This window comes from Biomphalaria glabrata, chromosome 10 (assembly GCF_947242115.1).
Source record: "Biomphalaria glabrata chromosome 10, xgBioGlab47.1, whole genome shotgun sequence".
Classification (NCBI taxonomy): Eukaryota; Metazoa; Mollusca; class Gastropoda; family Planorbidae; genus Biomphalaria; species Biomphalaria glabrata.
Genome location: NC_074720.1, coordinates 12,331,371 through 12,346,154, shown reverse-complemented (window position 1 = coordinate 12,346,154; position 14,784 = coordinate 12,331,371). Strand labels below are relative to the sequence as shown.

At 35.5% G+C, this 14,784-nt stretch overlaps 2 protein-coding genes across 3 annotated transcripts in view; one reads left to right on the top strand and one right to left on the bottom strand.

Moving 5' to 3' along the window:
- LOC106074701 (trace amine-associated receptor 4-like) overlaps nucleotides 1-10,225 on the top strand; it is a 30,445-nt gene extending 20,220 nt beyond the window's left edge. The window contains exon 2 of the mRNA XM_056043898.1: nucleotides 7,125-10,225. Within this exon, the coding sequence (XP_055899873.1) occupies nucleotides 7,552-8,577 (1,026 nt within the window). The 5' untranslated portion in view covers nucleotides 7,125-7,551 and the 3' untranslated portion in view covers nucleotides 8,578-10,225. The remainder of the gene's footprint in view (nucleotides 1-7,124) is intronic.
- LOC106074702 (uncharacterized) overlaps nucleotides 1-14,784 on the bottom strand; it is a 37,234-nt gene that overhangs the window by 8,923 nt on the left and 13,527 nt on the right. For both annotated transcript variants that reach the window (XM_056043892.1, XM_056043893.1), the window contains exons 8-10: nucleotides 12,851-12,986; nucleotides 11,703-11,788; nucleotides 10,219-10,380 (exon numbers count right to left, since the gene is read on the bottom strand). In XM_056043892.1, coding sequence (XP_055899867.1) covers nucleotides 10,219-10,380; nucleotides 11,703-11,788; nucleotides 12,851-12,986 — 384 coding nt within the window. The remainder of the gene's footprint in view (nucleotides 1-10,218; nucleotides 10,381-11,702; nucleotides 11,789-12,850; nucleotides 12,987-14,784) is intronic.

The following is a 14,784-nucleotide window of genomic DNA, read 5'->3' as shown; positions in this document are numbered from 1 at the left end:
CATCAAATTAATTTAATTCTTTTATACACTAATATATTGTTATGACTTTGCCATGCGCACCGCAATCCAAGATAGTGCAGAAAGAAGGTGAGCACTATCAGTGACCAGACTAACTATTTCCGCCCAAGTAGAGAGCCAATATGGAGATGCTGTGCTCAAGGCAGATGCCCTTTTGTGTTTGTCATGTCTCTATGTAAATAAACATCTATGTCCTCGTTGAGTTACCTCACTTAAGTTATTACATTGGTGTCAGAAGTGGGATTATAGGCGACTCAACGAGAGGAGGTAGGATTTATAATGGCATCTTTGAAACAACTAGACCAGCTTTTAGTTAAAGAGCTAAGGCAGGAACTTCATTACAGACGCCTAAAGCTTAGTGGTAGCAAGGAGGTGCTTACAGCTCGTCTCCGGCAAGCCCTAATTGATGAGGACGAAGATCTGGAGACCTACCTATTTGAAATTGAACCAGAGATTTATGAGCTTATTGGCAAGATAAATGAAGGTATTGATGCAATGTGTGAACAAATGAACAGTATGGGGAACAAGGTAGATAAAATGGTGTCTCAGCTGAAAGAAGGAGTAGACTCGTTGGTAAAGGAGCAGTTGCCTGTAGACTCGTTGGGCAAGAAGTTGCGTGGTCAAGACTGTGGTTGCACAAACAGTGGTGACGGAGACGCTGGGGATTTGAGCGCCGTCTGTGTCTGTGTTGTGGGCAAGTCTTGTGGTTGTGACTTTCAAGACGAGAAACGTGATGGCGATTGCTGTGATGATCTCAACGGGATGTACCGAGTCGAACGGAAGGAGACAAATGAAGAAACTGAAGTCTGTTATGTGCCTGAAGCGTTTGTTCCTGTTGTACCTGTTACCAGTACCTCAATGAGCCGGACAGATCAAGACAACGTTGGGTCTGCGTTCGAGCCTGTTGCTGTATACTTTAAAGACCTCTGCCTATCTTCCGGTGCCTACAAAGGAAATTCGAAGCTCGGCAACTGCATCCAGAAGTTTACCATGAATTGTACATGCGGCGCATCACACATAGAATTTAGATGCCAAGAAAACCACCAACAGGGCATATGTACTTCTACCATCATCATCGACATTGGCATAGACGAATGTCAATCGGACTACTCTAAATCTGAGCCGTCAAGAGGAAGACATTTTCCACTTGAAACTGAAGAGACCTGTATTCTGGAAGTGAAACTGTTGTCTGAGGATGACTGCGGTGCATTGGACTTTGTTTGCAACGTGGCTGCATGTGAACCTGCAGCTCCCTTGAGAGGCGTCTGTCGGGAAGGTCTGCTGAGACAGCGTGTCCGATCAACGGCTGTGCTGAAGAAAACAGTGCTCGACCCTATCTCTTTGTGTGGCAAACGGCCACGTCATTATCGCAACAACAGCCTGGTCAACTGGAGAAAGAGAAAGCGGCACTGGAGGAAAACAATGCGGATGGCCTCGTGGGGAACACGCTCCCTGCCGCCTGTGGCTCCCACTGATCGACCTCCACCTGAACTGTCAAACCTCAGCTGCAGTGTTTCTTTTCGGGACGAAAAGTGCTAAGACGGGGGCAATGTTATGACTTTGCCATGCGCACCGCCATCCAAGATAGTGCAGAAAGAAGGTGAGCACTATCAGTGACCAGACAAGTCGGATGTTGACATAGGAGACTAACTATTTCCGCCCAAGTAGAGAGCCAATATGGAGATGCTGTGCTCTAGGCAGATGCCCCTTTGTGTTTGTCATGTCTCTATGTAAATAAACATCTATGTCCTCGTTGAGTTACCTCACTTAAGTTATTACAATATGATTTGTTGATTTGTACCCGAGTTAATCCTTTAAACATTTATCCTGCTATTCAAACGAAAAATTGTTATATTTAATTTCAATACTTTTTTAACTAGCTTAATTTTGTCTACATGTAATTAATGTTTAACAAAAAGAATGTAGACTGTACAGCGTTGATTATTTAAAATTGGGATTTATTCTTTCCTGTCATACTAGCGGTTGCCTAATTGCCTTTTTATAACGATGTGAAACCAATGACGCTGGAAGATCATTTGAGACAATTCCACCCTAACAAAATAGATGAAGATTTGATAAACTTTAGAACACTCAAAGATAAAGAATAGACCCACAAAATCTCTCTTCGACATCAGTTAGAGAAGATGATGGTTTGCGAGAGTCTTACAATATCTCTTTACTTATATCAAAATACGGAAAACACTAAAGGTAAAACATTGATTATACCAACCGTTGTAGTTTTAAAAACTGTTTTACAAAAACCTACATCTGATATTATTAAAAGAATTTCTTTAAGCAACAATAAGTTCAAGGTCAAATCTGTGGCATGAGTTATAAAATTAAAAGTTTCTTATGTAATTCTTAGCAAACGACATATATACAGTTTGGGGTCATCGGAGTCGCAGACTCTGGAAGGGTATAGCGCTGTGTGCTGCAAACTGCCTAAGGGCGAAGATGCCGCTAAGGGTGGCCGGCTCCTTATTTTAAAAGGGTTGACCCACGAAACCTTTCCAATGTTCGGGTACAGCTGCAAGGCATCACAGTTTGAATTCAGTTTTCCTTCTGCTAAGTAGGCTGCAAGCCAAGTCTAATGAGCCCTTCCTGCCCAAAGCTGACTGGTTTAGGTACTCACTAGGTACTCACCTTCACCCCTTCTCCTGTTAGTGAAAACAGTTCTGCGCAATAATATTTGAGCCACACGTGAATGATTAAGAAATACACGAGAAACTTTTACAATGATACATAAGCAGTGGCGTAGCAAGGTACCCGTGTGCCTGGGTTTAAGAACATCTTGGTGGGCTCCCCTTCAGCCAATAAGTCAAATTTAGTGTGTGACAAAAATGAGTAATCTAAATGCAAAGACATTCCAATGTAAAGATCGTAACTTTTGTTAAAAAATAAGTTATTCGAATGGATGGTTTTGAGGTCATATGATGTGAATGTGTGGGCATTGGCATCGTATTGGTTTCAAAATCAACCACCGCAAGAAAACAAAGAAACAAACACACTTCGAATGGATGGTTTTGAGGTCATACGATGAGAATGTGTGGGCATTGGCATCATATTGGTTTCAAAATCAACCACCGCTGGAATCCGCTATCGGAATAATTTAAATAGGCACTCGCTGAACCTCCAAGAAAACATTTAACACCTATATTTCATTTAGTATGGGGATCCAACCCAGGACTTGTGTGACAGGCTCGAGCTAAATGGGAGATGGCATAAACACGGCTTGGACTATTAATTTTAAGTTAAATTTTAATTTAGGTGATGGCCAGAGACTGTATATGTATACGACGTAACCACTGCCTGTTACACAAGTAAATATCACACCAGTACTGCGAGGACTATATGACGTAACCACAGCCTGCTACACAAGAAAATTTCGCTCCAGTACTGCGAGGATTATAGAACGTAACCACTGCCTGCTACACAAATAAATATCACTCCAGTACTGCGAGGACTATAGGACGTAACCACAGCCTGCTACACAAGTAAATATCACTCCAGTACTGCGAGGACTATAGAACGTAACCACTGCCTGCTACACAAGTAAATATCACACCAGTACTGCGAGGACTATAGGACGTAACCACAGCCTGCTACACAAGTAAATATCACTCCAGTACTGCGAGGACTATAGGACGTAACCACAGCCTGCTACACAAGTAAATATCACTCCAGTACTGCGAGGACTATATGACGTAACCACAGCCTGCTACACAAGTAAATATCACACCAGTACTGCGAGGACTATAGGACGTAACCACAGCCTGCTACACAAGTAAATATCACACCAGTACTGCGAGGACTATAGGACGTAACCACTGCCTGCTACACAAGTAAATATCACTCCAGTACTGCGAGGACTATAGGACGTAACCACAGCCTGCTACACAAGTAAATATCACACCAGTACTGCGAGGACTATAGAACGTAACCACAGCCTGCTACACAAGTAAATATCACTCCAGTACTGCGAGGACTATAGAACGTAACCACTGCCTGCTACACAAGTAAATATCACACCAGTACTGCGAGGACTATAGGACGTAACCACAGCCTGCTACACAAGTAAATATCCCTCCAGTACTGCGAGGACTATAGGACGTAACCACAGCCTGCTACACAAGTAAATATCACTCCAGTACTGCGAGGACTATAGGACGTAACCACAGCCTGCTACACAAGTAAATATCACACCAGTACTGCGAGGACTATAGAACGTAACCACAGCCTGCTACACAAGTAAATATCCCTCCAGTACTGCGAGGACTATAGAACGTAACCACAGCCTGCTACACAAGTAAATATCCCTCCAGTACTGCGAGGACTATAGGAGGTAACCACTGCCTGCTACACAAGTAAATATCACACCAGTACTGCGAGGACTATAGGACGTAACCACAGCCTGCTACACAAGTAAATATCACACTAGTACTCCGGCCCAAGAACATCTTGATGGGCTCCTCTCCAGCCAATAAGACAATTTTAGTGTGTGACAAAAAATGAGGCCTCGCGATAGATGCAATCACCATCCCCCCATCGGACAAACCAATACTTTTTCCTTTTGTATTATAGTTATAATTACAAAATAATAAAAAAATCTGTCACTAACATAATTTATATATGCTATAAATTAAACTCTTATATCGAGTCGCCCAACCCCTATTCTTAAATGCCAAATGCAATCATTAGTAGAAATGATAAAAAGGAGCGAGGATTAATCGTTTTCACTCTACCGCCCTTCCCCTTTCCAGACAGAGTTTATGTAATTTCACATGAATTTATCATAAATATTTTAAGAAAGACTTTGGTTTGGAAAAGTTATAATTCAAACGAAATTTTTCAGTATAAGAGTCACGATTGAGATGAGTTCTAAGTCCAAATAATCTTTTCCTAGTCGCCTTTTCTCAACCTTTACTCAATCTGATATTTTTCTCGTAAAATAAATTTGGGACTATAACTCACAATTTATGCTTGAATTTTATTGAATATTATTAATCGAATTTTTTTTTCGGCGGCGATCCTCAAAGTTTTATTCTAAATATCGTTTTAAGGAACAAATCGGTTTTATTTGCAATGTATTAATGGCCTATAAATTCATATTAGAATATTTTTCAAAAGGTCCTTTATAATAGGATGAATAATGAGCATTAGGTCAGTAGAATGCGATTCTGCAGTGAAAAATGCAAGAAAACGCTTTTTGCGACGGGGCGATCCCAACTAGAGTACCTTACAGCGCTTCCCCAGATCCCCAAGCTTGCAAGAGAAAGGCCTCAACATGACTGTTATTTTTTTTTTTTTCGTCGAAGGATGAGAAACACTGCTTTATTTTATTCTCATATATATATATCACTCCAGTACTGCGAGGACTATAGGACGTAACCACAGCCTGCTACACAAGTAAATATCACTCCAGTACTGCGAGGACTATAGGACGTAACCACAGCCTGCTACACAAGTAAATATCACTCCAGTACTGCGAGGACTATAGGACGTAACCACAGCCTGCTACACAAGTAAATATCACTCCAGTACTGCGAGGACTATAGGACGTAACCACAGCCTGCTACACAAGTAAATATCACACTAGTACTCCGGCCCAAGAACATCTTGATGGGAAAAAAATCGCCCCCCCCCCCTCCAAAGTTCTGGATCCGCTAGTGTCCCCAACACAAATACTATCTTCCTCTCTAAACCCAAACCCAACCCCTGGGAAATATTTTTTTTAGTGTGTACTGATGTTGTATACAGCCTCCATGCAGAGGCGGCTTTAAAAGAACGCGGGGCCCCGGGCGAGTGTTATACGCATGAGTAGACTATATACAGCGTATCACATCACACTGCTGTATGCCTTATTTTTGTTACAAAACAAAAGTACTTTACGTAGGTACTGTATCATTGGCCGTTTGAGTACATAACGTATTGTAATTGTTCTGCAGGTCAGATTGTGTCCCCAGTTCCCTTATGTTGATTTAGCTCCCTTTACTCAACGTAACTAATGGTTCAGAAACATTTTGCATTAAAAATTAACAAACTAGATAATACTTTCTACCGCGGGACTCTCTCAGGCGTCTGGCCTGGGGTGGTTGCCCCACTCCCCATCCCCTAAGGCCGCCTCTGCGCCATGTAATAAACAGAAGAGAATGTCAGTACTAGAGATAGAAAGATCTCGAATCCAACTTTGTTTTTCATACCAGACACACATGAAAGGTTCTCTTCAGGGGAGGTCATCAGCCTGTTCACAATGTTTAATGATGCATGAGAGTACTGCTTTCATTGCATCAGCAATGACACTGACATTCACATACAGTGCCAGAGTATATAATGGTGAGGCCTCACACTCAAATTCAAGGAAGGACTATACACTCAAAAAAAAAACCCACTGGAATACCAGATTACTACTATTTTAGTCTCTACAAACATCAACAGCTTTTTACGTGTCAGGAAATGTTTATTATTTCAAAATATTTGTTTTCTTAAATGGACTTAGTGTATGAAGTCAAAGCATGAAAAGTACACAAGTTTAGTCTATTAACAGTCTATTAATTAAATCTAAATATAATTAGATTATCAGAAAGAAATTTCAATATACAGAATTAAATCTAAATATAATAAGATTATCAGAAAGAAATTTCAATACAATTTGTGTTCATATTTTTCAGCCATATAATCAGCCATATAATCTGAAAAAAAAACTAAAAAAAAACAACTACACACTATAGAATGTCTATCAAAAAAAAAAATTGAAGGCCTACATTGAATAACTAATTCAACACAAACTATTTTTTTTTATTACAACATTAATGATAAAATGTGAATTCCATACTATTTCATGTTAAAGAAATAAATAATTGCTATTAAATCTCTACTTCAAAAAAATCTTTTGAAATGAATAATATATTTTTCTTATTGAAATTAGAAAATTGATAATTTGTTTAGCTATTAGAAAACAATTTTTTTTTGCTATTTATTTTAATAAATATATACATTGAGTTTTTTATATTTAAAAAAAAAATAAGTATCATTTTCAAATTCTTTATTAAAAACAAATATATATTTTAAATAATACTAGTTTTAACATGTAATTTTTTTTCCCCTAGATAGTGGAGGATTGTTATAGAAGAATGACTTCAAGCAATGTGAATGTGTCGCCACATACTAAGTATTACTAAAGAATGACTTCAAGCAATGTGAATGTGTCACCACATACTAAGTATTATAAAGAATGAATTTAAGCAATGTGAATGTGTCGCCACATACTAAGTATTACTAAAGAATGACTTCAAGCAATGTGAATGTGTCACCACATACTAAGTATTACTAAAGAATGAATTTAATGTGAATGTGTCTCCACATACTAAGTATTACTAAAGAATGACTTCAAGCAATGTGAATGTGTCACCACATACTAAGTATTACTAAAGAATGAATTTAAGCAATGTGAATGTGTCACCACATACTAAGTATTACTAAAGAATGACTTCAAGCAATGTAAATGTGTCGCCACATACTAAGTATTACTAAAGAATGAATTTAAGCAATGTGAATGAATCTCTAAGTACAGAATACTCTGGGATAACCATCCTGGCACCTGGAGCCTTCATGCTCTCACTCCTGATCATATTTGGAAACCTGACCACCCTAATAGCTATCAAGCGCATGCCATCACTGCAGACCAAATCTAATGCCTACGTGGCCTCCCTGGCTTGCGCTGACATCATGGTGGGTCTTGTCCTCATCCCATATGGGCTTTGGCTTATCCCTGATATCAGAAACAGGTTCGACCAAACAGTGACAATGTGTAACCTGATCATGTCTGCAGGCTCCTCAGCCATCGTGGTCAGCATACTGAACCTGCTGCTGGTAGCCTTGGAGCGCATGGTATACATCAACTACCCTTTCTTCTATGTACGGGTCATCAACAACAATGTCATAGGGGTCAGCATCACCTTTCCCTGGCTCATCGGGTTGACATTTGGGAATAGCCAGTGGTTCATCAATGTACCAAAAACCAATCCCCCCCAGTGCGTGGCCAACAAGATCCTACCCACCTTCTACTACAAGTATGTGGCCACTCTCATGTACTTCATCCCTAGTGCCGCCATTTTCGCAATCTATACAAAGATCATCATGATAGCGAGGAAACATAGCACAGCTATTAAAAAAATGAACGTGGTCCAACCTTCCTCTGACAAAGTGGCATGGGCCTCAAGGCCTATGGCTATGAGTGATGAGAACTGGAAAGCGGCTAAAATGATGATGACAGTGTTTGGTTTGTTTTTCACATGCTGGACTCCCAGGTTTATACTCCACACTGTTCCAGATGACTACCTCAACAAAAGTGTTCCAGAGATTGTTTATAACCTATTCATGATGATGGGCCTTTTGAACTCTGGGATTAACTTTCTGGTATACCCACTGCACAATATGGAGTTTCGCAAAGCACTTATTCATCTTCTGTGTTTCTGGTCTAGATCACATGACCAATTATTCTCTGTTGTTAAAGATATTCATATAACAAACATCTCGACAGGCAAAATCTTAAATAATTAATAATCTTTTCTATGTGCTTCAGAGTTTAGAGATGTTAAAGAGTTAAATGATTTGATTGCTGTCAGAACCAAATAAGACTTTGTTTGCTCAATAAACTAAAATTAATGCTTTTTTAACTTAGGAGAGAGAAATGTTCTGGTATGAAATAACATGGACAAAAAATGATAAAGCTGTCAAACTACAGAGAGAATATGTAACAGGAGATACTATTGCAATTAATCTAATGAAAACATCAAGTTTAACCTTCATACATTTTTTTTAAAAAGAAAAACTGGTAATCATTTTTTTTATACTTTTAAATAGAATCATATCTTTATTTATAACAGATACATTACAGGAAATTAAAAGTTAGGAATATAACGTAGAATATCTTTTTTTTCTATAAATGATGCATTAGCCAAATTAAAGAAATAGAATTATAATGTAGAATATTTTTACTTATAACTGATGCATTGCAAAAATTTAAAATCATACGAGCTTAAAATGGAATATTTTTCACTTTTTTTTTTTCAAGAATTGCTAACAAAATTGTAACTGATGTAAAAGTTGCAAGCCTTATAATCTAAATAGTTGATTCTAGAATGGATTTTTAACATTGTGAAAATTAGTGTACATAACAGAAATCACAACTTGGTATCATATTTCTTTCTTCGGTATCATTCTATAAGCTATCATCACAAAATACACAATCCTTTCCTAAGTTATATCTTACAATAAGAGAATGCTCATATAAGATATAAAAGTGCAGCTTTGAAATGAAATGAAACAAAACAATCAGCTACATCTGCTAATTGTTTAGCCAATGTGCCCAAATGCTTTCATCTTTTAAGTCAGATTGTTAATTTACCTTGCTACTGGAGCGTCTCTGAATAATTTACTAAGGGCATTACTATTGTTAAATGTGAATATCCACCATATTTTAGTATGTAAAAAATATTTTACTTTATTTTAACTGTGTAATGACACAAGACGCGTAGAAGTTGAGTTTAATCGGGTTTTTCCTTAGTGACGTGACGAGTAATTAAAAAGTAGGATTACGAACTAGAGAGAGTAACGAACAAGATGCCTTAGAGGACGACACTAGGCTAGCGACGACAGAGGACTGTGTCCTTTTTATTATTCATTAAATTGTTTGAAGTTATCAGCCTGCGTTATCAAATATATTCATTGTTATTCTGTTGTTGTGTCTTCAACGAACTCGCATGCACCATCAACATCTATAATCATCAACGAACAGACCATCAACAACTGTTTTATGTGTGTGATTGTGTTAATAAATTCTGAACGCAGGATTCATATTCTAGTATTAGTTTAAATTAAGTTATTTTTAGGTTCTCATTAGATTTGTAAACATTGATTTTGCAGCATTTCAATAAGAAAGACATTTTTACATTTCCAAACTAACAACTAAATACTCTGTTTATTCCACAATACCCTAAATATAAAACTAACCTCCTTATAAAAGAACAATGAAAATATGGGTAGTGTGACCATGATAAACCAGAATCAACTCACAATCAAAGACAGTGGATATTAAGGTATATTCAACAATGGAAAATCTAGATTATGGATATGTTGATTTACCAAATTCAAAAAGTAGTAGATCTACTTTTAAGTTATAATCAATGCACATGGACTTACATGACATCAGACCCAGCCTGACAACAACATTTCTACAGAAAATGTGGTTCAGTGTGGCTATGATTGTGGTAATGATGGTACTGTGGTTGCTGAGGTTCACATTCTTACACAGAGACTTCAAATAGGAACTATTGGCCTCTGCTATTTGTTCCATACAGTTTTCTGATAGGAAAAAACAAAACAATTTAGGAATGAAGTTGACAAGTTTGGCAGTGTTAAAAAAATGTCTACATTGGCAGCATGAATAATTGATAGTTAAATTCAACTGTGCTAGAGCAGCAAAACAAATCCAACAGGATTTTCATCTCAAGATGAATGTTTCAGTTAATGAAAGTTGACAACAGGATAGTTCTTAGTCTTACTAAGAGTAGTTTATCTTCTTATTTTGCATTGTCACAATCATTGAAAATAAAATTATGTCTTCAAGATCATCTTTTGAAGTGAAAAACATTGTCATTGATAGTGGGATCAACAACTAAAACCTAGAGCAAGACCCAAAATATTACTTACCTCCCTTCCAATGTTATTTCAGTGACTAAAACAAAGGTCAGAGTGCAATCTATGTTCATGGTATTAATTGAGTTTGTCTACACATTGTTTATTATTTTAGAAATGCTTATTGTGTGTGTGCTATAATTAATTTGATATTTAAAAATATATTTGTTAGTAACAAAAAGAAATAAATGTTTTTGGTTTTCAATTTCTCTTGAGTACTGTCTAACTACCAACTGTCTTAAAAACTGACTCCTCCCTCTATAACCTTAGGCAAGGTTAGGTGAGTTCATTCTTACTGTTGTGAGTGTACTAAACAAATAAATATAAAGAGGATATTTAAAGTTTACTAAATGTGTCACAACTATGGGATGACAGAAATTAAATTTGAGATAAAGAATTCAAGATTATTTATTACAAATGTTGCACATTCACAACTAAAATATGTCAATGTTATCATGCTGAGTGGTTGGTAGTTAGACAATTTTAAAAAATGTCATTTAATTTTCAGCCACTATTCTTGTTATTGAACAAGAAACAAATAAAAAAATGCTTTAAAAAAAGAAAGCTTAGATGAAGTGTAATTGTATCAATTAGTTTGGATCAGTCAAGTAATTAAATTTGTAATAGATCTACTCTAATAATATTAAATCTTTGCGATTATAAATATTTTTACCAATTTAATTTTGTTTAGCCCAATTTCATGCTTTTGGCTTTCTCAATGCACTATGATTCTATCACTTTTCTGGATCAGTGGGGAAAGAAATAAAGTGTACAAACTTTTTATCTTTTTATCAGACAGAGTGAGTTGGTATAAGCTTTGTAAAAACATCAGTTGATGGGAAAAAAACAACTTTTTTTTTCAAGGTTGTTTGTTGGTATTGAGAGTTTGCATTGCGTCATGCATAGTTAAGTGATATATTCAGATGTATTAGATCAAATCTGTTGTAAACGAATTGACGAGAAAACAAATTTTTAAAAAACCTCCTTACCAATGGCTGCAATACCAGCTTCATATGTTGTAAAACAATGGAAAATTTCCATTAAATACTCTTGTCCTTGACATTCATGTTCATATCTGAACAGATGAAATCAAATAGTCACTATTTCATAATTAATTTTTTATAAAGTAGTTAAAGCAAGGTATAATGTCTCCATGATTTAGGTAATTAAATTCTTCCTAAAAAAACAACAACTTAATATTTGTATATTTTAAATCATGAACATTATTTTGTTTTCAAAATGTACAATTACCGTACATTTTTGGTCATTCAGTTTTCAATCATTATATAAATTGACTATGATAATACTGCATGGAACACAAAACTTAAGAATAAATAAATCAAATAACAATTGTATTATTGTTTCCAACTGTAGTTATTCTTGAACATAATAGTCAAAGAAAAGATAAATACTGAGAGAGAGAGAGAGAGAGAAGGATAATGAATGGGAGTTTGTTATTACATGTTAGTCTAACATTTTGTCATTTTATGTGCAAGTATAGTGCTATCAAAGTGCATGCTTAGATTAGATGTGGCATGAAGTCTAATGCGGAATAATATAACAACGAAAGCTACAGAGATTATAACAAAAAATTTTTTTTTATACATAGACACTAGAAAGCCTTGATTATTTTTTACGTTAAATATATAGCTTGTCTCAGTACAAATATTTGATTCAATTCTTGTCTCTATTATTTGGATTGTCAGTTACTTTTTTAAAAGAAAAAAAAGTCTAATGCGGAATAATATAACAACGAAAGCTACAGAGATTATAACAAAAAATTTTTTTTTATACATAGACACTAGAAAGCCTTGATTATTTTTTACGTTAAATATATAGCTTGTCTCAGTACAAATATTTGATTCAATTCTTGTCTCTATTATTTGGATTGTCAGTTACTTTTTTAAAAGAAAAAAAAGCCTTTAAAAAAATTTTCATTAAGCAAAACAAATTAAAATATTTAACAATCTTTAGTATTAGCCTTAGTGAAATGAATGTTGGATGCAATATAGGATTTTCCAATTTATATTTTTTCATTACAATTCAGGTCAACTAGAATTGTTCAGAATGTACAACTGAACAAACTTTATATACAACTGAACAGAACTTCAATGCAAATTTAAACAAGCATCTTTACCCTAGCTCTTTGGAAGCCTCCACTATGGCCAGGACAAAGTCAGGTTCTTGGGAGAAGAAAGCACAATACTTGGTCTCTCCATCATCAATGTACATCAGATTGTAACTCAGTTCTGCTGCATGCTTTAATAGCTCACCTGTCAACATTCAAACATACAAATATAAATTTTAAAAAAAAATTAATTCTAATGTATAGGTAGATTTCAGTCTATGGTGTTTAATTATCAAATTAAAGGTCATGAATTTTTTAATAAATGTGATTGTATGTCAAGGAAGGCAATGGTAAGGTTTGAATCCATAAATTTAGCTAGGAACATTTGAGGGCTACATTTATTTCAGCACTCTCAAAGAAAAAAAAATAATGAGCTATGAATGAACAGAAAAAAGTTGCATTGAAAAAACTGTGAAAATTCAAAATATAAAAATGAATTGTTTCCCTTTCATCATTTTTTTTGTATATAGTACTGATCAAAGTAAGCAAATGGAGATGATGGTGGATTGCTCATTCAAGCTGAATTTTCTTTATTGAGCTTAATATCTTCTATTAAAACACAGCTTTAAAATGTTGATAGGGGTACCCTAGTCAGACCTTGTGCTCTACAGGGACATATAATGTAAAGCTAACTCTACATCCCACTGTTTACAAGGATGACAGGACAACAACAAACCAATTCTACATTTCCCAACATACACCAGTTACTCTTTAGAGGTGGGTATCCATACAATCATGAAGTTCCAAATCTCAGTCCTCATCAGAATTCAAACTCATTGGTCCCATGTTCACTACACCCACTAAAATGTTGATTTATAACATTGTTAGCATTCACCTCTTTATTCTTGTGTTTAAAATGGAATAATTCATTTGTTTTATGAACATCATCAAAAAGACACACATAAAAAAAAGCAAAAAACAAGTATTTTGAAAGAAGAAAGAAATAGGACACACCCTCAGGATCTGAGCAACTAGTACTAGACAAGCCATGACATGGTATCCAGAGGATTTAAGAAACAAGACCCTAAATATCTGACACGAAAATTAAATAAGCAAAATATACAAATAATTTTTAAAAAAATAACAAGGTAGTATAAAAAAAAAACAACAAAAAAAAAAAAAACAAACCTTACATTGAGCATAGTTGTATCAATAGTTTGGATCAGTCATCTAATTAAATTTCTAATAGATCTAAGACTAACAATAAATCTCTGTGAGTAGAAATATTTTTATTAATTGTTTTTGTTTAGCGCAATTTCAGGCTTTTAGCTTTCTCAATAGGTTATGACAGTTGAGAGGGGGGGGGGGGGGAGAAAGAAGTGGGTATCTGGGTGAATATTAGTGATCATTTTTTTTTAAATGTATTTATAAATAAAAAAAAAAAAAGAAAAATGAAAAACTGAATTCGAACTCGAGAGCTCAAGCATCCTAAAGCCTCCTCAAGCCAACGCGGTAACCACTGAGCCAACCAATCACGTATGAAAATAGGTTTCATAGTTATCTATTGTTAGCTTCCAACATTGTAGCCTGGACATATAAAGTATAAAGGGGGCTAATTCTACTTATACCACCACTTCAGTCAGGTGCAATTTTTCTCCCTTGTTTAATAAAAAACAATTAATTAACAATAGCTAATTAATTAATTGGTTAATATTTTTTGATTGATTCTTGTGTTGTCAGGTACAAGAAATAGCTGTGCCCAATTTTAGCTTGATCCAAGATTGGATGTGAGAAAAATAAGATGTATAAACTTTTTATCAGATAGACAGAATAAGTTGGTATAAGTTTTGTAAACAAAAAAAAAAGGATTATTATATAAGGGAAGAACTCCATTTATACAACTATATCTCACAATAATGTAGAAGATTTTCCCTTTTATATCAAACAAAATAGTTAATTACCAATAAGTAATTGACGACCTTGTTAATTTTCTCTATTGATTC